At 41.3% G+C, this 27,554-nt stretch overlaps 1 protein-coding gene across 1 annotated transcript in view; it reads right to left on the bottom strand.

The window, feature by feature from the left end:
* LOC117507705 (ankyrin repeat and SAM domain-containing protein 1A-like) overlaps nt 1-27,554 on the bottom strand; it is a 72,740-nt gene that overhangs the window by 21,964 nt on the left and 23,222 nt on the right. Inside the window, exon 2 of the mRNA XM_034167522.1 lies at nt 13,462-13,534. Within this exon, the coding sequence (XP_034023413.1) occupies nt 13,462-13,534 (73 nt within the window). The remainder of the gene's footprint in view (nt 1-13,461; nt 13,535-27,554) is intronic.

Raw genomic sequence — 27,554 nt, 5'->3', positions numbered from 1 at the left:
ATGATTCTCATCTTTGATCCATTTATGACATTTGATATTGATCACTGATCTTTGAGCCAGTGAATACAGATCTTTAATGCCGATGGCTGAAGTATGGTCCAGATCCAGTTTGATCCAGATTGCTGGCCTTTGTTCTGACTCACTCTTCTTGATCATGATTTCTCATCTCTGATCCATTTATGACATTTGATATTGATCACTGATCTTTGAGCCAGTGAATACAGATCTTTAATGCCGATGGCTGAAGTATGGTCCAGATCCAGTTTGATCCAGATTGCTGGCCTTTGTTCTGACTCACTCTTCTTTGATAATGATTTCTCATCTTTGATCCATTTATGACATTTGATATTGATCACTGATCTTTGAGCCAGTGAATATAGATCTTTAATGCCGATGGCTGAAGTATGGTCCATATCCAGTTTGATCCAGATTGCTGGCCTTTCATGTGATTCACTGCTCTTTGATCCTGGTATAACTCATATTGGTGCAGGTATGCACTGTACCAAGTGTCTTCTAGTTGTCCTTTCTCCGTGTGACGACACATGCTGCTGTCTGTGTTCTTTTAAGCTGATGAAGCCCACTAATGCGCTGCTCCACATCACTGTGTAATGAAACATTATGGGAGATTAAGTGATGGAGGTGGCTTCACAGTGCAGCGTTATCTAAACAAACTGAGCTGACGCCAGCTGGCATCTCCCTCTGCACTGCCTGAAGGACACTTGATGAAGCGCTCTACCATTTCAAGCCCTGCTGAGTGATACCGCGAGTCCAGAAAAGAGGGAATATGGCAGTGAGGCAGATTTGAATTACATTTCTCAGAAAGTATGTAATAATGAACAGCCATGATGTGTCAAATAGATGCCGACTTAAATCACTGCGACTTGTGGGACAACAAAATGATGCTCCATCCTTTCTGACAGTCTGTTAGAATACCTCACGGAGGACATCGTCCACATGCTGTCAAACATGTTTTTTATCGTTGATATTTCATATTTCTCTCTGATAAACACTTTGGAATTTGAGACTGATTGCACTCAACTTTTTCTTACACTTTAGATTCATCTGGAGTTGGGTAGAGGTTGGTGAGGAGTAGCACCTCTCTTTTTTTTCTGGTTTAGAGGTGTCCAGAATAATTTAAAGAATCACAGAATCTTGATCCAGACCTGCTGTTAAGGATTTATATATATATATATGTTATCACTGTTAAACATTTGTACCTTTTGTCTTCTTTCTGATGAGAACGGTGTTGTTGCTGTTTGCACTTAAACCCGAGAATGTACGTGTTATTCAACCTTGTTGGAGCTGGATGTACTTATTATTATTATTACACAACTTGTTTTCGTAGCCGCTAACGACTGGGAGTAAAAGAACTGAAGGTTGAATTTTGACTGATTGTGATGTGATGCTTAGTGTTCCAGGCAGATGCAGAACAGCTGATAACTGCAACAGACGAACGAGATGTGCTGACCTCCGACGATAAGAGTAAAGAAAGAAACTGTTTTTCCTTACAGCTGCGCTTATTGACGTATGTGTTTATGTTACGGGAAGAAACTTGTCTCGCGTTGTCCCCCCCCCCCCCCTTAGGGCAAGTTTTATGATGTGATGAGGGATTCACTAATAAAAAGAGCGAAGCGCAGGCCAGACTTTAGTGTAGTCTTGGTGTACAGCCTGACTGCACTCCGCGCGTAAAATTTGACTTTCTGTCTCACTGGTGTTTCTTGACTCTGTTTGTCTTGTTAAAGGTTTTAAAAATGTTTGGAGGAGAAAATACCCAACATTGACTGGGGGCTCGTCCGGGAGGTCTGGGCGTGCTTTCGTCTACATCAAGACAATTGTGCGGCTCACCATCCTCAGGTAAGGGTATCAATGTGGATGGATTCAATGTTGTACAGCGCTCTACCGTAAGATGTGGTTGTGATAATAGCAAGGACATACACGAAAGATGTCTTGCTGGGGACAAAAGGCTCATGTTTGTCTGCAACAGAAGTGCAGAGACTGTATGTGGAACTTTCAGTGTCAACTGATGGAATAGAACAACATTACTGCTACTTTGAACAGCCATAGAGGCTGCAACAACAGCCTGTACTCATGGTGGTAAAGCACTTGCTACTGCATCCATTTAGATGAGTAGTAGGCAACTGGCCTCAATTTTGAGCCATACACTTAAACCAAAACACTAGTCATGAACTTATTCTTACAATCAACTGTTTGAATGAATGGTTTACTATAATCTGGTAGTGCCAAACTGTGGATGACACTAATGTTGTTTTACTTTTACAAAGGCTTCCTCAGCTTCTTTGTTCCATTCCAACACGGTTGACATTGAAATATCATCCTTGTACATCAAATCAGAAAGTGGACTAGTCAATTCTGCATAGCAGGGAATCCATGCCCTGCAGTAATTAGTCAGTCCAAGAAATGACATCATCTGCTATGCAAAATTTGAAAAAAAAAAAAAAAAAAAAAAATAGATTGCAATTGCGATATCATACCCCCTGATGAGACATGCGTCACGCCATGGCTCATAATAGCTGCCCATTTAAACATATTTTTTGGCAATATGGGTTTCCTATATGACACTCCTCCGGATATGACCACAAAAGAAACCCATATTGCCAAAAAATATGTTTAAATGGGCAGCTATTATGAGCCATGGCGTGACGCATGTCTCATCAGGGGGTATGATATCGCAATTGCAATCTATTTTTTGTCTTTATGGGTTTGATGCATATGCAAAACAGCATTGTAGAGCATGCATGACATGTGCAAAACACAACTCACAAGGCAATTTGAGACCCCAAAGAGGCAAATTTCCAACACCACAATATCCCTTTCAAGTGATTCATATGGATTATATACAGCTGAGTAAACATGAAGGGAAGGAATTTTGTTTAGTCATAATTGATGCCTTCTCAAAATGGGTAGAATTGTTCCCTACAAAACATGCAGATGCACTTACAGTGGCTAAGGCATTGTGCAAAGACATCATTCCATGATTTGGAATACCAGAAACAGTCTATTCAGATAATGGAGCGCATTTTGTTAATACAATAGTGCAATACGTAGGAGAAGCGCTACAGGTCAATCTCAAAAATCATTGTGCTTATCATCCACACAGTGCCGGATTAGTGGAAAGGACAAAGGGCACAATAAAAATAAGATTAAGGAAATGTATAGAAGAGACCAAAACGAACCTGGATTGAATGTTGGACCTAGTAAAATTGTATATGAGAATAACACCAACACCATCAGGTTTAACACCATTTGAGATACTTTATGGACGACCATATCGTCTACCAATTTTGACATGGATACTAAAACAGCAGATGAGGAACAAACATTAGCAAATTTTATGAAAAAGACATTAACACAGAAAGAGATAACTTAAACACATTTACTGCCGAATAATTTTGATCTTCCACAGGACGGCCTTCCAGTAGTCTAGCCAGGAGACTGGGTGTTCATCAGAGTCCAGTCCTCGTTGGGAAGGTCTATACCAAGTGCTGTTAACAACACCAACTGCAGTAAAGATAGCGGAGAGATCAACGTGGATACATCACTGTAAGATACAGCGTGTGTTGGCGGCCTCCACAGTGGAAGGGGAAGTCTGGCTACAAAGGGAGTCTATTTAATTAGCAATAGATTGTCTCAATGCCAGTGAAGCAGGGAGATCCTTGCACTATTAGGTGAGGTGGTTAACAACACTGTATCCTAGCAATCATGACTGAACTACAGCAGACCCCGGAGCGGCGTGCTCAGCGCCGCCGCTGCCGGACTGTTGGTAGGGCAGCCGGTTGCGTTTGTGATCTTAGTGTGTTTCGTGCTCCTTGGATTCCTGGCCTGGTGGTTGACCCAAGAATTGCAGCTCACCGTGGACCAAGCCAGAGAACAACGCAAGCAACGTCAGAAGAGGTTTATTCATAATGTGAATGAGACAGATGGACACCCTCATATATACCATACTAATATGTGGTACAGATATATTCATTTATTGGCTATGGAATTACGTTACTAATTGTTATGTTTGTTCGCAAATACCTATATCCTCAACACACCCAGCTCTGACGGCTAAACCGTACCCTGCTAGGGTGACAGAATGTCTTATCATACGGATGCATAATCAAACTGTATTTCGGGGGCAAACAGTTCTCAGCAAATCTGACAAGACGTAACACCACTTGCCTCAGTGCAACCACTTATATGATAGGGATTTCAACAGAGGACGTACAAGCGTGCCCAAGTGCTGCTCCATTGACTAGACTGAAGGGAAACGCAAAAATATCATCACGTTAAATTGTCATCACAACGGCCATTCCCAATTTGCTTTTACGGACAGGAATAAAACTGTAGGTAAAATTAAGAAACGTCTGTGTACCCAAACGTATGTTTTATCAAATAATTTAAGCCTAACCAAAACATAATATGTGGATGGTACTTATCTTCATCACATTGGACGGGATGTAATTATACAGGCTCCTGTCCATGGGAACGGATGAATCATGTGCTTATGTTAGTAAGTTTTTGCTACCACCTGTAAATGGTACTCCGGTGTATGATGACATCTATTGGCTTTATGGTTCCAGACTGTACATGAGTCTCCCACCAAATTGGGGTGGTGTGTGTGCACCTACCCAGGTGACTGACCATACATATGTGGTAGGACCTCCACAGAGAAGAATGGCAGCACCAGACGATCCACATGATCACATGTGGGGCTCGGATGTACTAAAGGACCAAAAAATTGTGGTCTGTAGGAGATAAAATAGCACATTCATTGTTCCCCTGGATAGGAGTGGGAAAAAATTCATTAATGATTGAAACTCTGAATTATCGATTGGGTCTGTTCATGAATGTAACTGAAAAAATAGTAGCAGCTCAAAACACTGAAATAGATGCTTTATGTACCATGGTGATGCAAAATCGTATGGTTTTAGACTTGCTTACTGGTTCACAGGGAGGAGTTTGTGTTCTGCTGAACACAACATGCTGTACTTTCATCCCAGACTCCATTCATTCAGTGGATATGCAGGACGCATTGGAAGAGCTGAATAAACTTCGTGATGCAATGCATAAAGACACCCTAGCCGTGAACCGGTGGAATCCCTGGTCCTGGTTGACTTCAGGACCATGTTGGCAGTTACTATTGAAAATGGTGACACCAGTTATTATAGTCCTAATTCTGATTGGACTTTGCATGTGTTGTGTGATCCCTTATATCAAAACAATGGTTGGCAAAATGGTGTCAAATACATTTGTACAGTGTAATCTGGCCTTCCAACAAACTATGCCAAGATATCAAGCATTGAAACAGTCAGACCTTAGTGGAGAAAACTGTAATGACTGTACTGAGAATTATGATGATATTGAAAAGCTCACAACTCCAGTTCAAGCTTGAACTGTTGACGTGATGAGTTAACACACTCTTAGCCTATGAAGCTTTAGCTGAAAAAGTAATAAGACAAGTGGTGTAGTCGAATAATACAGAAAAACGGTTCATTTATACCAGTCGGTAGGAGTGATGTATGGTGGTGGTGTGGTGATAACACACTTTGACAGACTGCCACAAAATGTGTCAGGTTATTGTGCATTAATATCATTATTGTTACCCATGACCCCTGAAGACGTTACGACATATGCAGCCTCTCTTATTCCTGAGGATTGGCAGAAAGGCATAGCCAGACATAGAGTAAAAAGAGATTGGAAAGGAGTAGGAAATCCAACATATATTGACGCAATAGGAGTCCCCAGAGGAGTGCCTGACGAGTATAAACTGGTTGATCAAATAGCAGCTGGATTCAAATCTTCCATCTGTTGGTGGTGTTCAATTAATAAAAACGTGGACAGAATAAACTAAGTTAATAAATTAACTAACTAAGCTGGGTGATGCCTACTGTATGTTTAACAGGTGATAAACAGGTGGGAAATGTTAAGGATTTTATATATATATATATGTTATCACTGTTAAACATTTGTACCTTTTGTCTTCTTTCTGATGAGAACGGTGTTGTGCTGTTTGCACTTAAACCCGAGAATGTACGTGTTATTCAACCTTGTTGGAGCTGGATGTACTTATTATTATTATTACACAACTTGTTTTCGTAGCCGCTAACGACTGGGAGTAAAAGAACTGAAGGTTGAATTTTGACTGATTGTGATGTGATGCTTAGTGTTCCAGGCAGATGCAGAACAGCTGATAACTGCAACAGACGAATGAGATGTGCTGACCTCCGACGATAAGAGTAAAGAAAGAAACTGTTTTTCCTTACAGCTGCGCTTATTGACGTATGTGTTTATGTTACGGGAAGAAACTTGTCTCGCGTTGTCCCCCCCCCCCTTAGGACAAGTTTTATGATGTGATGAGGGATTCACTAATAAAAAGAGCGAAGCGCAGGCCAGACTTTAGTGTAGTCTTGGTGTACAGCCTGACTGCACTCCGCGCGTAAAATTTGACTTTCTGTCTCACTGGTGTTTCTTGACTCTGTTTGTCTTGTTAAAGGTTTTAAAAATGTTTGGAGGAGAAAATACCCAACACCTGCATTCACTTGAAACTGAAGCATGACAGAGCCACAACCAAGCCTTGTTTATGTTTAAAAATCATTTTATCTGAAGCAATAGTTTGTGAGTTACGCCAGTCAATGTGTGGGGTCAGGACACTGGGAGGAAACACGAGTGCTGTGTGTTGATGCGTCCACCACACTACGAAATAAATGGACAGCATTTATATCGCGCTTTGCCATCTGCATCAGAACCTCAAAGCGCTTTACCATGATGCATCACATTCACCGAAACACGCACACCGATGTCAGGGTGCTGCCATGCAAGACGCTCACTACACACCGGGAGCAACTAGGGGATTAAGGACCTTGCCCAAGGGCCCTTAGTGATTATCCAGTCTGGCTGGGTTTTGAACTGAGGATCGTCTGGTCTGAAGTCCACTGCTTAACCGCTAGAACATCACCTGCCATCATGAAACCGCCTTGGATGTCAACTCATGGATGGTTCGAGATGATGACTAAGTTCCAGGCTTTGACTGACTTTCTGGAGTCAGTCTTGGTGTTTGAGATCCAGACATGCATAGGAACAGGTTGTGGTGTCGTGCAGTCACTGGACACAGGTGTTTGGGGATACTGATGCCTTTGCAGGGATGCGAAGGTCCAAATCTTTAAGGGGTCTTGGTGCTTCCTTTCTTACTCTATGATTGTTGCGAGACCTGTCAACTAGCATCTTAAGGTGTTAACTGGATGTCTTTTGAACTAGATATCTTCAGAGGAACCTTGTGAACCGCTCGAATTATCTTGTGTTAACTGAATGATTACTTAGCTCGGCTATGAGACTGGCCATTTGCCGCATTTCTCCAGCGTGCAGGTGCCTCAGTCGATATGTGTACATGCACGGTTTAGTCCAGCTACAGCTACAGCTCATCTTTGATCCACTATCCGTGCAGAGGGGGGGATCGATTTATTGAGTTGGTCCAACTTTGCTACAACAGGTGGCGCTCTTCTCCTTTCAACTGGTTGCTATATTGAGCCAAATTAGGTTGCGGCAGATTGTCAAGAATCGTGGTGGATGGTGAGATGGAAAGCGTTGCAGCTCTGTGTACTTCATACTTACAGTACACTTTAGCTGTATTACAAATGAGAGTGCCCATGTTATTGTTTTTGCCTCCTACGTCCAGGTCAGTGGGTGGAAATTGTGGTGCATGTGCAGAATGCCTATATGCTACCTTCTGACTGAACATATACATGCAGGAGTTATTTGACTTTCAGTTGCATTTTTTAGCTGTGCTAGTCAAACTTTGAAAAATTACATTTAGTCTTATTTCAGTCAGACCAACATGTTTACATGTATTTTAAATCTCCGGTTTTAGTTAGACTAATTCAGTAATTCCGTTTTTTTGTTGTGTTGAGTACCCCATTAGCTGGAGATGTCCAACTGGGCTGGTTGTCCGTCTGAGTGGGTGGCATCCAGCATCCGTGGCGATCCCGTGGTGTGGTGGATGCAGAGCATCTTCCTCAACCTGACCTTGACTTCCAAGTACTTTGTCTTAGAATCAGAACTTGTTGAAATTAAAAACTGGGAATACAACCATCCAAGATTCAGACAACATGAAGATCAGTGGCACCTGAACAAGAGTGGACTCTATCCTGACTGTGTCATTAGTCATTCCTTGTGTACTTTTTCTGTTCTTCATTTACATGTTTCCAAATTTTCTGAATTTGCTTTTGTATCCTATCAGAAGGGCAATTATTTTGATTTCTAAACACCAGTTGATTTTTGTTCCATATGTTGTGTGTTGCATAGCTACAGACACTTCAAATTTAATTTAAAATGCATATTTGCACAATTACTACAAATCCTACCACTCCACAGTCCATATGATAAAAGGGGAGTGGCCTCTGTGCGTTTGTGTATCTGGTGCATCGACTGAAATTCTGAAAGAGCTGACTTTTGTCCTTTGGCGTACATATGTATTTTTTCATGAGGATTCAAGTCGTGTAAACAGGAAGGTGATTGGACCAATATGCACTTCCACAATAAGAGCGTGTATTTCAAAATAAAAGCAGTGAGGTTGCTGCAGACTTGAGAGAATTCATCAGTCTGTCCATCCTCTAACATCTCAGACAAGAGATTCAGATCTGGACATTTTCTGCATGCATGTAACCCCAAACCCAGAATTAACATGTTCACACTCTGGACAAAACAGCAGAATTGTGTGTCAACAGTGTCTCACACAGGCCCAAAAGAAAAGGGTAAAAAAAAAGGAAAAAAATATCTAATGTGAACACTGTGTCAGTGCAAATATAAAACATCAGTTATTTGTAATTTCTTTACATGGAATATTGTAGGCAGTTTCAGAAAAGCTGATTGATGACAGAATTTATTTTAGAACATTTAACACAACTGAAAACCGATTAAACCTTCAACAAAGACTTTCATAAAAGTATGTCCATGCTTAAAAAATGTAGCATAACTGTAAACATATTTTCCTCAAAAGTCAACTGTCCTCCTTATATAGTACAAATAACTGTTGTGTGTTGGGGGGTTTGGCTGGATGTTTTTGTGTTGTTTTCTTTTCTTTGCTCTCCAGGTGGTATGTAAACTGGTTTTTGTATGTGGAGACAGTGCTGGCAGAAGAATCCTTCACCCTCATCAACATTATTGGCTGCACTTGTGGAGGATGTCCACGTGCAGACCTAATGACTCGCAGCACCTGTGGATGATGCTCACGTGCAGACTTAAGGACTTTCAGCTGAAGCAGATAATGAGATGGCGTTCTGCATTTAAGCCATGAGTGGTTCAAGCAGAATTGCCGGGAACTCGACCTTGTGACGTTCGTTTGTGAGACGCTGAGGACCGCGCCTGGGTTTGACACATCGTGCCTGTGAAGGAGGATGGGTGAGGGACACATGCTGTCAGCACACATCAGAGGTGATTGATTGTCTGAATAAGTGTTAATAGTAATTTGGTATTTTGTTACGCAGTATATTTGAACATTGAGAATTGTGTAGCTTGCTTCTCACGGCCATGGCGTGCGGACTGATGATCCTCCACCTGTTGTGAGAAGCTGCTCATTTACATAAAGCTTAAAGTCAGACCTGAATGTGTTGCTGATAGCGTGTGCCTTTGAAGGATATTAGTTGTAGCTGTTGACTTACCTCACCTCTTCTATCCTACACAGAGTCAGTTTGTCGTGTCCACCTGGGGGGTGTTTGGCGGTGAATTTGAGTCCAGAAGCGCTGGGCTTCGATCCCTTTGGGTGCTGGAGAGTGCACCGTCCTTGACTCCGCCAGACAAGCCATTTATTATGTTGTACACAATTATTGCACAGAAAGGGAAATAAATGTTTTGTTTTTGGAACCGCTTTCTGGTTATTTAGCGCTGGGTTCAGTCAGACGCAGGTCCGCTCCTCAACCCGCGTCGGCACATAACAGTAGTTCCCGGCCATTCTAAAATGGACCCAGCGGCAGAAGCGGTTCCATTTGCCGAAAGAGTTCAAGAACACTTGGAGAAAATATGGGAGCAATTACAGCATCTCGCAAACCAAATTAAACAAACAGATGTCCGCGTTACGGAGCTTGCAGCGCAAGCTGTTCCGCTTCCTGCTGCTCCAGCTGCGGCACCATCGATACCGGTGCAGATAACTCCGTCACCCAGAGATTCGGCTTCCAAACCCATTATTTGTCATCCGGAGCCTTATGCGGGAAACGTTGAAGCCTGTGCTCCATTTTTGATGCAGTGTTCTCTGGTTTTTGCTCAGCAACCGGCTTCCTTTTCTTCTGATGGTAGCCGTGTCTCATATGGGACAAATTTGCTCCGAGGTGACGCCTTAGCTTGGGTCACTGCGTTGTGGAGTAATACCTCTCCATTGTTAGGATCCTTTAAGGAGTTCTCCCGGGAGTTCCGATTGGTTTTTGACCATCCGGTGAAAACAAATACCGTTGCCCAACGGTTGCTGAATCTCAGGCAGGGGAGGCGGAGTGCGGCGGATTATTCCGTGGATTTCCGAATTTTTTCTGCTCAGTCCGGTTGGAATGCCGCAGCTTTAAGAGGAGTGTTTGTGGATGGTTTGAACGATTCATTAAAAGACAAGCTAGCAGTCCGTGATGAACCAAACGATTTAGATGAGCTAATATCTTTGGTTATTCGTCTAGATGATCGGATAAAGGAGCGTGGACGCGAGAGAGGGCGGACATCAGAGCGGGTCTTTTCGTCTCGGGGCTTTCCTCGACACAGATCTGGGCTGCCTCTTCTTCGCCCCACTGGGACTCCTCCGACAGGACCTCTGGCTCCTCTTGCGGATGAGCCCATGCAGCTCGGAAGAGCTGAAGCCGCCATATTGCCCCGGTCACATAAGCGTCAAGAAAGATAGTAATGACGTATCTCCAGGTGTTCTGGGACAGGCACAATAATGGACACAAAAAACAAAAAACAAAACAAAAAAAATTTAGTTATATGGGCTGATTTTGTTTTGTTTTTTTTGTGAGGGGTTATAAATTGTTTGGGTGTTTAGAGACGGTTCTGGTGGAGTGAACGACTGGCGGGTCGGAGCTCAGCTGGACTCAGCCAATTGTCGTTTTTTATCATTTGAACTTAGGTATTTTCTGTTTTGGATTGGGTCGTTTTGTTTTGTTCTTTTTTATTTCCCTGCTTCCCTAACCCCAACCTCACTTGCCCTAAGACTGTTCGTCTTGTGGGTTGTGGGGTGGTGCAGGTTGGTCACGCTGAGTGTTTCTCAGAAGACCTCTGCACCTGGGGGGGGGGGGGGGGGTTGTCAGGGGCGTTTTTTGGGGTTTGGTTAGGGCCCGGTTCCACTCCAGCCTCGGTGGGCCTTTGACCGTTCGTCATTGGTGTTACCGGGGTGTGGTGCAGCGGGAACATACCTCAGTCGGAGGGGTGGGCCGATCTGTTGCCGTTCGCCATTTCGGTAGTTCCGCCCCTCCCGATAGGCTGGTGGTATGGTCGGGTAGGGGCACCGGACGTATTTCCGGTTTTCCGCTGCGCTTCGGGGTTGGGACCGGGTTAGTTTTTCCTGTTTCCTTCCCCGGCTTAGTAATTTTGTGCCGTTCACCAAAATGGAGCTAACGACTGGCTCTGGGAGTGATCTGGGGTCTTTCAGGGTGCTGGGGGAGGTAACACGGTTTTCCGGTTGTTTTGTTTGCCCCCAGGGTGTTTTGATGAAGTCCGCCAGGGGTTGGATTTTTGTGTTTTTATGCTTCCTTCCAGGTTCCACCTCCAGGGTTGATGGGACGGTCCTCTGGGGGGGGGAATTGATTGTGGGGCCGACTCACCAAGTGTGGCCGGGTCTGGGGTTCCTGGGTTGTGGGGAGGGGGCCTCCTGGGGTTGATGGTACGGTCCTCTGGGGGGCGCTGCTCCTCCATGTAACCCTGGGGACCTCTGTGGGATTCCGGTTTTGGTTGTCTCTCCTAGAACTGGCAGTAAAGGTCTTCTGGGGGGGGGGGGGGGGGGGGGGGGTTGGGCTGCATATCGTTCTGGGGGGGGGTTGGTTGTTGTTTTTCTTTGTGACTTTGTGTTTGTATTGTGTTGTTGGGGCTGTGTTGGGTTTTTGCATTTGGGAGTTTTTCTTTTCTTCCTGGGGTTGGATGGGACGGTCCCCTGGGGAGGTTTTGGGTGGGTTTTGTGTTTTTCTTGTATGTTGGGTTGTGTATGGGACTTTTTTGGGGTTTTGTTGATGCCAGCTGGCCTTCCAGCCGCGGTGCCCTGTCCTGCTGTCTGCTGTGGACCTTGGGAGCGTTACGCCGTCTGCTTGCTGTCATGGACCCCGGAGGGAGGTGCTGTTCTCGGGCCTGGTCTGTTCGGTCGCCAGGAGGCTTCCCGTTGATGGGGGGGTACTGTTGTGTGTTGGGGGGTTTGGCTGGATGTTTTTGTGTTGTTTTCTTTTCTTTGCTCTCCAAGTGGTATGCAAACTGGTTTTTGTATGTGGAGACGGTGCTGGCAGAAGAATCCTTCACCCTCATCAACATTATTGGCTGCACTTGTGGAGGATGTCCACGTGCAGGCCTAATGACTCGCAGCACCTGTGGATGATGCTCACGTGTAAACTTAAAGACTTTCAGCTGAAGCAGATAATTAGATGGCGTTCTGCATTTAAGCCATGAGTGGTTCAAGCAGAATTGCCGGGAACTCGACCTTGTGACGTTCGTTTGTGAGACGCTGCGGACCGCGCCTGGGTTTGACACATCGTGCCTGTGAAGGAGGACGGGTGAGGGACACATGCTGTCAGCACACATCAGAGGTGATTGATTGTCTGAATAAGTGTTAATAGTAATTTCGTATTTTGTTACGCAGTATATTTGAACACTGATGAGAATTGTGTAGCTCGCTTCTCACGGCCGTGGCGTGCGGACTGATGATCCTCCACCTGTTGTGAGAAGCTGCTCATTTACATAAAGCTTAAAGTCAGACCTGAATGTGTTGCTGATAGTGTGTGCCTTTGAAGGATATTAGTTGTAGCTGTTGACTTACCTCACCTCTTCTATCCTTCACAGAGTCAGTTTGTCGTGTCCACCTGGGGGGTGTTTGGTGGTGAATTTGAGTCCAGAAGCATCGGGCTTCGATCCCTTTGGGCGCTGGAGAGCGCGCCGTCCTTCACTCCGCCAGACAAGCCATTTATTATGTTGTACACAATTATTGCACAGAAAGGGAAATAAATGTTTTGTTTTTGGAACCGCTTTCTGGTTATTTAGCGCTGGGTTCAGTCAGACGCAGGTCCGCTCCTCAACCCGCGTCGGCACATAACAAATAACCATCTAGAACCTGTGGTTCCCCATGGGTCAACGTCCTAGTATCATAATAACCATGTCCCCCACCAAAAAAAAAATAAAATAAAAAAAAAAGCAGGTTAAACAGCCCGGCTATTTAACCATGACAGTCCAGCTTTGTTGCCGTCCTCATCATTCAAGTTGCCCTGTTTTAGTTGGGATGGGTTAGTGAAGAGTTACCTGAGCTCGGTGCGGCCTGTTCACTTCCGGATGTTTCAATGCCTGCTCCAATCAAGTTCATCATCTTCTCAATCTGTTAAAGACAACAAGAAACACTTTTACAATTCAATAAAAGTCAATTACGGCATTAATGTAGAGGGTTTCTCTTTCAAATACACAGCAAAAACACAAACATTGGACACACGTAGAAAACTGTAGTAGAGCTGTAACAAACGATTATTTGGATCATCGATGAATCTGATGGGGTTTCGACACGATTAATCGGATTATTGGGGAATTTTTTTTAAATATCTGCCAGGGAAACAATTTTTCCTCTTCTTCCATCACTTTATTTAACAACAGAACATTATTTGAAAACTTAAAATACTTGAAAATCAACAAATCGTCAAATGTCCCTTGGCTGTTGAAATATAAAATAATAAAGAATAAAACAGTTTAGAATAAAATATTAAATAAAATATATTTCAAATGGCATTGCTTTATCAAAGTGCTGAGTTGCCATAAAACAACATTGAAACATATAAATGTTATAAAATATATGGTGAAAAAAAGAGGTATTTTTGTTGCTGCAAATGAGCAATTAGCATAACCAGTTAAACCTAAAAACCTAAAACCTAAATCAAAAACTGTAGCCTGACTCATTATATGTGCAACATTCTCTGTATAACTTGTAAACTATGTGGTCATTTCACTATGACACATGTGACTCATGTCTTTCTCTAAAATTGTATTGTAGCATTATTAGTTATTATTACTATTATTATTGTTGCTATTATTATTAATATATAAATAAAAATAAATTTAAAAATATTATTATTTGTAATACATTTGACTCTTCTACAACAACAAATGCTGAGCCATTAATTATTATACAGAAAACAAATGTACAAACATGCTGAATTGCCAGCGGCTTAAGGCTAACTTTAACATTGACAACGCCATAGACATGCTAACGCATTAGCATAAAATACATGTATGAACTGTTTCAGAAGATGATAACAAGTCAGTTTAACATTAAAAAGGTAAATATTCTTCACAGACATATGCACTTTAGGGTTTTAGTGGAGAAAAATTAAGATAAAGCGAAATAAAACAAATGAAACCAATGAAGCAGCAGCTCGAAGCGATCCATTGGTTCAAGATTCAAAGCAAAGCTCGGTTGATTATATGGAAGCAACCAAACATTCGCGGTAAAAAAAAGTTATTTAGCAACTAATTGATGACTAAATTAGTTGACAACTATTTTAATAATTGATTTTAATCGATTAACTCGATTAGTTGTTTCAGCTCTAAAGTGTAGTGGAGAGATCGATAGTTTATCAGCATGTATCAGCATTTACTGATCATATAAAATGTGCACAGAATCCCAGTCTAAGGTTTCTGTGTCCCACAGCAGCGTAACAAATTATAACACTTCTATACTTGTGCTGCTGGGAGCGTGGGGAAAGAGTCCGAGTGCTTTGTAATGACGGATTACAAGCAGCAGTCAGACGTGTGCAGCAATTCAATGACTAACCCACTCGGTCGGTGAACACACTGTGAGGTGATAAGGTGAATTACCATCTAAAAGCTTCTCAAACACCAAATTATGATGCTGGGAGGAAGTGCCGCAGCCAGGTTCAAACTACTCCAAGTGACCCTCATGAGATTCAGATCTGTTGCGGACCAGTATTTGGATGCCCTCACAGACCTGTATTATTTAGGCTTCAAAGAATAAGACAAGAAGCTGACTGCAAGGTTAAGTGAGCATAACACTGAACCAAAATACATGCATCCATTAACAGCACTCAGATGACTTGCCTCAATTCCACTGAATAACTGAATAGTAGCTTAGAATAGTGTCAGTAGTTTACACAAAAGCAGGGCGATAATTCAAAATGTTTTTAAAAAATGTTCAAATACAACGAAAATAATTTTTAAATGCCCCCTTTATCAATATACTATGTATTCCCATACTGGAAGAATTTATACTACCATATTTTTCTGAATATCATAGGCCATGGTTGGTCATGGCTGACCATGGATGAAAATATCCATCCAATAATTAGGGATCTGAATATAAGATTTTAGTTTTTAATACTTCTGAAAAATTGGATTGTCTTATTCAGGATCTACACTTTTATGTGTCATTACATTCAAAACAGTCAGGTGTGCCAAATAAATGAGTGTTTCACACAAGACTAAAGCATCCCACTCCTCTAAATTTATGTAGCTGGAGTCTAAATGTTCCTGTTCTTTTTTTAATCACCATACACATTGTAAGGCTGTTGTTTGCTGTTTGTTGTTGTCGTGCAAACAAAACCTAACACTGAACATGATTTTAAATAAAAATGCTGGGACGGAGTGCTCTACAGTGGCACACCACCTGGGTTTTGTTTGTTTGTTTTTTTGTTCTTGTTGTTTGTTTGTTGCCAGGAAACAAATCCTATATAAACATGGGGCCTGCTCAACTGAGGAGGAGTTATGATGCAGGCTCACTGTGATAAATGCAACAGTCATCAAACAACTTTCAAGCAGCCAAGAAATGCAATATCACATAATTGTTATTTCTGAAGTGTTAGAAGATGATGAACACAAATACACCATTTTAAAAATGCAAACAGTCTGAAAACTTAACATGTCTCTAAATATGGCATGTCCAAGAGATTGGCATTTGAGTGTGTCAATGTATGATTGAAAAATGCCCTTAAAATATTCTTTAATAAGCATTATTTTCAAGTTAAAGGATTTTCTTGAAATAATAAAGAAGATTTGGCCTTCAGAAAGTCGTTTTCTAAAATATGTTTTGTAAAAGGGGATCGTCTTTTAATCAGGGTCATCATATATTCATATTATTACTATATATTACTATATATTATTATACTATATACTATATGTTACTTTAAAACAAGGAAACACATCAACTATAGAATCATCTCCCCTGTATACATTCCTGGCAAAATGTACCTGAAATTTCACATTTTCTTTTTCAGAAATCTTTCTTAGTTAAACTCCACCTTGAAGCTGTGCAACTGGTGATGCAACAAACAAAAGTTGCACTATGCACAGTTTCTCCGATCACTGCCACAGAATCCTAGAACTCCTACAAAGTTGCCATGAGTGTCTTAGTGGCTTCTCTCACTAGTCTTCTTTTTTCACAGTCACTCAGGTTTTAAAAACTGCCTACTGTTGTCACATTTACAGTACCACACAATACTATACTGTTTGTGCTAATAACGGTCACATTTACATTTATGCCTGCAGTATTTATTTCTACGTATGAAAGCGTTCATGTGGTGGCCCTGTTATTGTTCCTGGTTGTCCAAAAAATAACTCACAGGGTTTTGATCTGATTTGGACCCAGTTTGGTGGAATGAATAGGGATCAGCCAACGAAAAGAAGAAAAATCACGTAAAAGTTAAAGGCAGATTATGGACCCAATGCTTTTTAAATATGGGGGAAAAGTAAAACTTGGACAAACTTTTAAAAAGTTGTTGCAATTTGTTACACCAAAATGGATTATTTTCCCTAAAATTATATTTATAATTTAAAGTTTTAACCAACTATATACTTGGACAAAAGCTAGTCAATTTTCAGCTGACCAAATGGTCGTTCAACGTTCAGCTGCTGTGCCGCCCCTCTGTATGCCAAATGCCATAGATCATAAATTACATTCAGTTGGAATATTCATAGACCTTAAAAAAGCTTTCGACACAATTAATCATGATATATTAATCAATAAACCTGAATGGTATGGGATCAGGGGATTAGTGTTGCACTGGGTGAGAAGTTATTTGCGTAACAGAAAACAATTTGTGAAGTTGGGGGAATATACATCATCATGCATGGACATTGCTTGTGGTGTCCCACAGGGGTCAGTACTGGGTCCGAAACTCTTTTTACTTTATATAAATTATATTTTTAATGTGTCCAAGATATTAAAATTAGTATTATTTGCAGATGACACAAGTATTTTTTGTTCTGGGTGGGATTTGTAGAAACTACTAAGGAACATCACTACAGAAATGGGAAAGCTGAAAATGTGGTTTGACAGAAACAAATTATCATTAAACTTAAGTAAAACAAAATGTATGTTATTTGGCAATTGTAATAAAAACATACAAGTACAGTTACAAGTACAGGGGGTGGATACTGAAAGAGTATATGAAACTAAGTTTCTTGGGGTGATAAGTGATGATAAAATAAACTAGAAGTTAGAAGTTACATGTGAAATTACAGGGGTTTTTTTTTTTTCTTTCAAGTTTGTCCAAGTTAAATTTTTTTTTTCAGTGTACTTATTTTGAGGAAATTGTAAAATTTCAATTTCCTTGTAATTACAATTTAACCCCTTAACACCTATTGTCGCATATATGCTACAATATTTGACTCAAATATGCAACATACCAAATTGACCAGTATGCCTGTTGTCGCAAATTTGCAACATACCATTATTATTATTATAACATTATAACATTAATTATTACCAAAATACCAAAATTACTATTTATTTTTTTTTGTGCAAAAGTGTAATTAATAATCTCAACATTATTTACCATCTACTTCAAAAACACACACAAAACATTGTTTTATATACAGCTATATAAATTCAGGCGTTAATGGGTTAAATTCAATTCAAAATACAATTTAAATAAAATTTTAATTAAATACAATTTCAAGTACAATTTAATCGCAATTTTACAATTAAAATGACTGAACACTAACATGAAGTAACACATCACCTATTTATTGGTCACATGATATTTGGTCTTGGGTGACCTTGAAAGGTCAAACTCAAGGTCAAAACTGTTAAACTGTTTGGAGCCAATGTGGTTTAACCATGGTTTAAGGGTTGCGTGTTTGTCACTGAACTACGATAAAGAGTATACAGAATTAATATTCATGGATCTGTGTTTTGTTGTTGTTCATTAACTTTTTATGAAACTTTCTGATAATACAAAGTTGGTTCATGCACATTTATTTCTGAACCTATTCCAAATTTTCTCCTTACAATAAAAATTCAGTCACCAATAGTTCTGACAGAGACTATAGCGACTACATCACTTTTTGGCTTGCCTCTACTGGTGGTTGGCTCTCACTGCGGTATTGTATCACTTCCTGTTCCGGAGCACAGCGGTGTTTTTCTGTATCTGTTAGCTGTTTAATCTGCGCAGTTAGATTGATCTAGTTATCTAGATTACGATTTGTTTCCCAGTGTAATCTTTACGTGCCTTAACTAAAGCACTCCTGCTGAATCACCTCTAAATTATTTACACATTATTCACTTTGCGTGTTTTTAGGAATCCGCTAGCTTAGCGTAGCTACTAGCTCTTAGCCGATTTAGCATGGCAGCTTCTCCTGTCTCTCCCGCACTTTTCTGCTCTGGGTGTGAAATGTTTAGTTATTCCTCGGCCTCCTTTAGCAGTAACGGTACTTGTAATAAGTGTAGCTTATTCGTAGCTTTGGAGGCCAGGCTGGGCGAATTGGAGACTCGGCTCTGCACCGTGGAAAATTCTACAGTTAGCCAGGCCCCTGTAGTCGGTGCGGACCAAGGTAGCTTAGCCGCCGTTAGTTCCCCCCTGGCAGATCCCGAGCAGCCGGGAAAGCAGGCCGACTGGGTGACTGTGAGGAGGAAGCGTAGCCCTAAACAGAAGCCCCGTGTACACCGCCAACCCGTTCACATCTCTAACCGTTTTTCCCCACTCGACGACACACCCGCCGAGGATCAAACTCTGGTTATTGGCGACTCTGTTTTGAGAAATGTGAAGTTAGCGACACCAGCAACCATAGTCAATTGTCTTCCGGGGGCCAGAGCAGGCGACATTGAAGGAAATTTGAAACTGCTGGCTAAGGCTAAGCGTAAATTTGGTAAGATTGTAATTCACGTCGGCAGTAATGACACCCGGTTACGCCAATCGGAGGTCACTAAAATTAACATTAAATCGGTGTGTAACTTTGCAAAAACAATGTCGGACTCTGTAGTTTTCTCTGGGCCCCTCCCCAATCGGACCGGGAGTGACATGTTTAGCCGCATGTTCTCCTTGAATTGCTGGCTGTCTGAGTGGTGTCCAAAAAATGAGGTGGGCTTCATAGATAATTGGCAAAGCTTCTGGGGAAAACCTGGTCTTGTTAGGAGAGACGGCATCCATCCCACTTTGGATGGAGCAGCTCTCATTTCTAGAAATCTGGCCAATTTTCTTAAATCCTCCAAACCGTGACTATTCAGGGTTGGGACCAGGAAGCAGAGTTGTAGTCTTACACACCTCTCTGCAGCTTCTCTCCCCCTGCCATCCCCTCATTACCCCATCCCCGTAGAGACGGTGCCTGCTCCCAGACCACCAATAACCAGCAAAAATCTATTTAAGCATAAAAATTCAAAAAGAAAAAATAATATAGCACCTTCAACTGCACCACAGACTAAAACAGTTAAATGTGGTCTATTAAACATTAGGTCTCTCTCTTCTAAGTCCCTGTTGGTAAATGATATAATAATTGATCAACATATTGATTTATTCTGCCTAACAGAAACCTGGTTACAGCAGGATGAATATGTTAGTTTAAATGAGTCAACACCCCCGAGTCACACTAACTGTCAGAATGCTCGTAGCACGGGCCGGGGCGGAGGATTAGCAGCAATCTTCCATTCCAGCTTATTAATTAATCAAAAACCCAGACAGAGCTTTAATTCATTTGAAAGCTTGTCTCTTAGTCTTGTCCATCCAAATTGGAAGTCCCAAAAACCAGTTTTATTTGTTATTATCTATCGTCCACCTGGTCGTTACTGTGAGTTTCTCTGTGAATTTTCAGACCTTTTGTCTGACTTAGTGCTTAGCTCAGATAAGATAATTATAGTGGGCGATTTTAACATCCACACAGATGCTGAGAATGACAGCCTCAACACTGCATTTAATCTATTATTAGACTCTATTGGCTTTGCTCAAAAAGTAAATGAGTCAACCCACCACTTTAATCATATCTTAGATCTTGTTCTGACTTATGGTATGGAAATAGAAGACTTAACAGTATTCCCTGAAAACTCCCTTCTGTCTGATCATTTCTTAATAACATTTACATTTACTCTGATGGACTACCCAGCAGTGGGGAATAAGTTTCATTACACTAGAAGTCTTTCAGAAAGCGCTGTAACTAGGTTTAAGGATATGATTCCTTCTTTATGTTCTCTAATGCCATATAACAACACAGTGCAGAGTAGCTACCTAAACTCTGTAAGGGAGATAGAGTATCTCGTCAATAGTTTTACATCCTCATTGAAGACAACTTTGGATGCTGTAGCTCCTCTGAAAAAGAGAGCTTTAAATCAGAAGTGTCTGACTCCATGGTATAACTCACAAACTCGTAGCTTAAAGCAGATAACCCGTAAGTTGGAGAGGAAATGGCGTCTCACTAATTTAGAAGATCTTCACTTAGCCTGGAAAAAGAGTCTGTTGCTCTATAAAAAAGCCCTCCGTAAAGCTAGGACATCTTTCTACTCATCACTAATTGAAGAAAATAAGAACAACCCCAGGTTTCTTTTCAGCACTGTAGCCAGGCTGACAAAGAGTCAGAGCTCTATTGAGCTGAGTATTCCATTAACTTTAACTAGTAATGACTTCATGACTTTCTTTGCTAACAAAATTTTAACTATTAGAGGAAAAAATTACTCATAACCATCCCAAAGACGTATCGTTATCTTTGGCTGCTTTCAGTGATGCCGGTATTTGGTTAGACTCTTTCTCTCCGATTGTTCTGTCTGAGTTATTTTCATTAGTTACTTCATCCAAACCATCAACATGTTTATTAGACCCCATTCCTACCAGGCTGCTCAAGGAAGCCCTACCATTATTTAATGCTTCGATCTTAAATATGATCAATCTATCTTTGTTAGTTGGCTATGTACCACAGGCTTTTAAGGTGGCAGTAATTAAACCATTACTTAAAAAGCCATCACTTGACCCAGCTATCTTAGCTAATTATAGGCCAATCTCCAACCTTCCTTTTCTCTCAAAAATTCTTGAAAGGGTAGTTGTAAAACAGCTAACTGATCATCTGCAGAGGAATGGTCTATTTGAAGAGTTTCAGTCAGGTTTTAGAATTCATCATAGTACAGAAACAGCATTAGTGAAGGTTACAAATGATCTTCTTATGGCCTCGGACAGTGGACTCATCTCTGTGCTTGTTCTGTTAGACCTCAGTGCTGCTTTTGATACTGTTGACCATAAAATTTTATTACAGAGATTAGAGCATGCCATAGGTATTAAAGGCACTGCGCTGCGGTGGTTTGAATCATATTTGTCTAATAGATTACAATTTGTTCATGTAAATGGGGAATCTTCTTCACAGACTAAAGTTAATTATGGAGTTCCACAAGGTTCTGTGCTAGGACCAATTTTATTCACTTTATATATGCTTCCCTTAGGCAGTATTATTAGACGGTATTGCTTAAATTTTCATTGTTACGCAGATGATACCCAGCTTTATCTATCCATGAAGCCAGAGGACACACACCAATTAGCTAAACTGCAGGATTGTCTTACAGACATAAAGACATGGATGACCTCTAATTTCCTGCTTTTAAACTCAGATAAAACTGAAGTTATTGTACTTGGCCCCACAAATCTTAGAAACATGGTGTCTAACCAGATCCTTACTCTGGATGGCATTACCCTGACCTCTAGTAATACTGTGAGAAATCTTGGAGTCATTTTTGATCAGGATATGTCATTCAAAGCGCATATTAAACAAATATGTAGGACTGCTTTTTTGCATTTACGCAATATCTCTAAAATCAGAAAGGTCTTGTCTCAGAGTGATGCTGAAAAACTAATTCATGCATTTATTTCCTCTAGGCTGGACTATTGTAATTCATTATTATCAGGTTGTCCTAAAAGTTCCCTAAAAAGCCTTCAGTTAATTCAAAATGCTGCAGCTAGAGTACTGACGGGGACTAGAAGGAGAGAGCATATCTCACCCATATTGGCCTCTCTTCATTGGCTTCCTGTTAATTCTAGAATAGAATTTAAAATTCTTCTTCTTACTTATAAGGTTTTGAATAATCAGGTCCCATCTTATCTTAGGGACCTCGTAGTACCATATCACCCCAATAGAGCGCTTCGCTCTCAGACTGCAGGCTTACTTGTAGTTCCTAGGGTTTGTAAGAGTAGAATGGGAGGCAGAGCCTTCAGCTTTCAGGCTCCTCTCCTGTGGAACCAGCTCCCAATTCAGATCAGGGAGACAGACACCCTCTCTACTTTTAAGATTAGGCTTAAAACTTTCCTTTTTGCTAAAGCTTATAGTTAGGGCTGGATCAGGTGACCCTGAACCATCCCTTAGTTATGCTGCTATAGACGTAGACTGCTGGGGGGTTCCCATGATGCACTGTTTCTTTCTCTTTTTGCTCTGTATGCACCACTCTGCATTTAATCATTAGTGATCGATCTCTGCTCCCCTCCACAGCATGTCTTTTTCCTGGTTCTCTCCCTCAGCCCCAACCAGTCCCAGCAGAAGACTGCCCCTCCCTGAGCCTGGTTCTGCTGGAGGTTTCTTCCTGTTAAAAGGGAGTTTTTCCTTCCCACTGTAGCCAAGTGCTTGCTCACAGGGGGTCGTTTTGACCGTTGGGGTTTTACATAATTATTATATGGCCTTGCCTTACAATATAAAGCGCCTTGGGGCAACTGTTTGTTGTGATTTGGCGCTATATAAAAAAAAATTGATTGATTGATTGATCACTTCCCCGGCTGATAAATGAAAGGGATTCATTGACTGTCACATGAGTAGAGAACAACCTGTGCAGACCAAATGTACCATGCAAGAATCCTCCAACATCATTCAGTATGCTTTGGTTGCTGTAGCAAATGATGCTGCACAAATCCATTTTTGACAGTTAAAAACAAAACATTTGGAAAGCTGGGGTTGAATTAAATTCTATCTACGAACCGTTGCAAATCAAGCAAAATGCTAAATTTAGAAACAGGCACAGCTGTCTATTCACAATGAGAAATGGAGACTTTGAGAGGCTGAAAAGCTGATTCTGCTTTCCTAAGTGACACTAGAGACACAGCCAGGCTTATTTGATGTAATATTTAGTGTTTGAAAAAGCCCTATGCACTTCGCTCGTGGCATCAACACTGTGCAAAAGCCTTGATTCATTTGGAAGTCAGACACGTGGGACACATGGCATATGCCTGCAGCAGTGCAGACCTTACATTACTCTTTGAATTAACCTACTTCCATTCTACAGGATATTGCACACAGGATGCTTACATCTTAAGCTTAAGTGCACCTTTATTTAAACCTGTCTCCAAAATATTAGCTTTTAAGGAAACCCGACACATTATCACTGAAATATTTCATAACCTTCTCACACAAAAAGCTTTTATTTAAATGTTTTACACTGTATTAATTTAGAAAGAAATATGAAGAATCTGAGACTGGAGTGACGCACAATATTCAGCGATAGGACACCAGACTATTGCCTCTGTATTTTAGTCCTTGTTCACTTTGGAATGGCAATATAACTGGCTTGTTTTCTTCTTGTTTTTTTTTTTCTGTTTTCTCTTGTGACACTTAGCCTGGGTGTGGCTGACCTGCTTGCCTCTCACATCTATTCCAGTGCAGTTTAAAAGACCGGTTCATTCATTCACTCCCTGCTAGCTTGTTCACGCACCTCCTGTGCCGGCCACACCCAACCTCGCCACCTCTTCTGCCCACGCCTGTGGTACACTTTGGACTTTTTTGACAGATCCCTCATTTTCGGGCTTTGATTCTTCTCGTTTGATACATGAAATTACTGATTTCACCTAGTCAGTGTGTGGTTGTCGGCATTTTGGGATCCAATTTATTAATCTGCATAACACATCATGATCACATGCAATAATGAAACACCTGTGATGGAAAAATGCTGCTCTCCACGCATCTATTTGTGTTACAGAGTATTTTCGAGACTATGTCACAGACTTTTTTGTTTGATTGGTTATTGTTGTTGTGACTTATTTTCCAAAGCAACTTGAAAAAATACTGCATTATCATCCATGGCCACAAGATGTCAATAACTACACAAGTGACAAACTGCTCCATTGTACTGTCCACTGTACACAGGAGACGTGTGCAATTCTCTGTGCTTCTGCAGGGACAATTCTTTAATAATTTTTTAATTTTTTTTAATTTGCAAAATAAAATCAGATCAAAAACATCAACAACTAGAAGCACTCAGAGAGTGCAAACCTCTGACAAGGCCATGGGGTCACTGACGCCATAACATCTACACGCCGTGGAATCATTGAACCTAAAAAAGTGTAACAATGATGTTTGCTCAGTAGTAAAAAACATTTCTGCTGTGACTGGATAGCATGTATCCTTAGCGCTTGGCATCACAGTTTATTGCAACTTGCACCTTTCCCAGAAGCTACTGTCATCTGAGCACTGATATTGTGAATTTTTTAACATTTATGAAACACTTCTCTAAACAAGGCCATAAGGTCACTGACCCTAAAGAGATTCCCTCCTTGGCACAGTGATCTATTTCTTTTTGTCTGTTTCTCTAAAATTGTATATAATAACCATTAGATTATTAATATATAAACAAAAATAAATTTAAGAAATATTACAATTTGAAAACAAATGCACCCGAACGTGATGACAGCTGCAACTGCTTAATGCTAACTTTTAACACTGAAAATGCCATAGACATGCTAACACGTTAGCATCGGGATCCGGATCATGATCCGGATCACCACTAAAATTTAATCACTTGTTCCTCTTGTCATTTCCAACCTCCTTGGCAGAGGTAAAAATAAATTTAAGAAATATTACAATTTGAAAACAAATGCACCTGAACGTGATGACAGCTGCAACTGCTTAATGCTAACTTTTAACATTGAAAATGCCATAGACATGCTAACGCGTTAGCATTGGGATCCGGATCATGATCCGGATCACCACTAAAATTTTATCACTTGTTCCTCTTGTCATTTCCAACCTCCTGGGCGGAGGTAAAAATAAATTTAAGAAATATTACAATTTGAAAACAAATGCACCCGAACGTGATGACACCTGCAACTGCTTAATGCTAACTTTTAACATTGAAAATGCCATAGACATGCTAACGCGTTAGCATCGGGATCCAGATCGGGATCCGGATCACCACTAAAATTTAATCACTTGTTCTTCTTGTCATTTCCAACCACTCCACAAAATTTCATTAAAATCAGTTCAAAACTTTTTGAGTTATCCTGCTGACAAACAGACAGACAAAAGATTCCCTCCTTGGCACAGTGATCTATTTCTTTTTGTCTGTTTCTCTAAAATTGTATATAATAATCATTAGATTATTAATATATAAAGAAAAATAAATTTAAGAAATATTACAATTTGAAAACAAATGCACCCGAAAGTAAAACAACTGCTTAATGCTAACTTTTAACATTGAAAATGCCATAGACATGCTAACGCGTTAGCATCGGGATGCGGATCGTGATCCGGATCACCAATAAAATTTAATCACTTGTTCCTCTTGTCATTTCCAACCACTCCACAAAATTTCATCAAAATCCTATCAAAACCTTTTGAGTTATGCTGCTGACAGACAGACAGACAAACAAACAAACAAACCCGACCGAAAACATAACCTCCTTGGCGGAGGTAACAAATTTAAGAAATATTACAATTTGAAAACAAATGCACCCGAACGTGATGACAGCTGCAACTGCTTAATGCTAACTTTTAACATTGAAAATGCCATAGACATGCTAATGCGTTAGCATCGGGATGCGGATCGTGATCTGGATCACCACTAAAATTTAATCACTTGTTCTTCTTGTCATTTCCAACCACTCCACAAAATGTCATCAAAATCCGTTCAAAACCTTTTGAGTTATCCTGCTGACAGACAGACAAACAAACAAACAAACGTGACCAAAAACATAACCTCCTTGGCGGAGGTAACAATACCCAGGCTGACCACACTAAATAAGTACAGGAAAACTGTTACATCATTCTGCATATAAACAGGATCACACTCTAGGTTGCAAACACATTAGATGACAGCTTGGTTTCAAGCCTGATTCCACTTCAAAGCAGCTGCAGATGCACACAATAGTGGACCAAAATGAGCCAGGGGACATACATGCATTTGGGCTTATACCAGATTTTCTGGGCAGGTGCATTGCACAGAACAGCAGATTGTGTCTACACAAAGCTGGAGTCTGTGTGCCAATGTTTTACTAGAATCAAAGAGCAGCTCAGCACAGAAACAACAGGGCAACACACAAACATTCGTGTCTGCTGCACTACGTCCCCTCCACCAGTCTTTTCAAGGCAACCCGAGCTTGAACAGCCAGTGGAAGAGCGAGGTGCACAGGCGCCAGCAGGAGGCGTGTTAGGTGAGCTGCAGCAGATTCTAACTGCTTTCACTGCTCAGTTGGATCTGGTAACCGAGCAGAACGTTATTCTCAATCGGAGGATGGAGGCTCTCACTGCCAGGGTGGAGGCGCGCGATCAAAGCGCTGCTGCAGCACCTCCTCCTGCTGGTCCCTTGTCAGACACAGACATTCCACTGGTCATTCAACGACCCCCCCCCCCCCACCGTCCCCTGAAGCATACATAAGCCCTCCGGAGCCGTACGGAGGTTGTGTCGAGACGTGCGCGGACTTCCTAATGCAGTGTTCGCTCGTCTTTTCACAGCGTCCCGTCATGTACACGTCAGACGTTAGCCGGGTGGCTTACGTTATTAATCTGCTTCAAGGAGAGGCACGCGCCTGGGCTACGGCGCTCTGGGAGCAGAACTCACGGCTCCTAACATCATACGCTGGGTTTGTAAGGGAGTTCAAACAAGTTTTTGATTATCCCAACAGAGGCGAGACCGCTTCGAGTGTGCTACTGTCAATGAGACAGGGGTGCCGGAGTGCAGCCGAGTATGCAGTCGACTTCCGCATCGCGGCTGCGAGGTAGCAGAGAAATTACAGAGGGCTGAACGAGATTACGGTTCGCAATCGATACCCATTACCTCTGTTGGATTCGGTGTTCACGCCCCTGCATGGAGCCCAAATATTCACTAAACTCGATCTTAGGAATGCGTACCACCTGGTTCAGATCCGGAAGGGAGACGAGTGGAAGACGGCATT

The sequence above is a fragment of the Thalassophryne amazonica genome, chromosome 3 (genome assembly GCF_902500255.1).
Source record: "Thalassophryne amazonica chromosome 3, fThaAma1.1, whole genome shotgun sequence".
NCBI classification, from domain to species: domain Eukaryota; kingdom Metazoa; phylum Chordata; class Actinopteri; order Batrachoidiformes; family Batrachoididae; genus Thalassophryne; species Thalassophryne amazonica.
The sequence above is the reverse complement of the archived record's forward strand: the minus strand, read 5'-3'. Positions and strand labels throughout refer to the sequence as shown.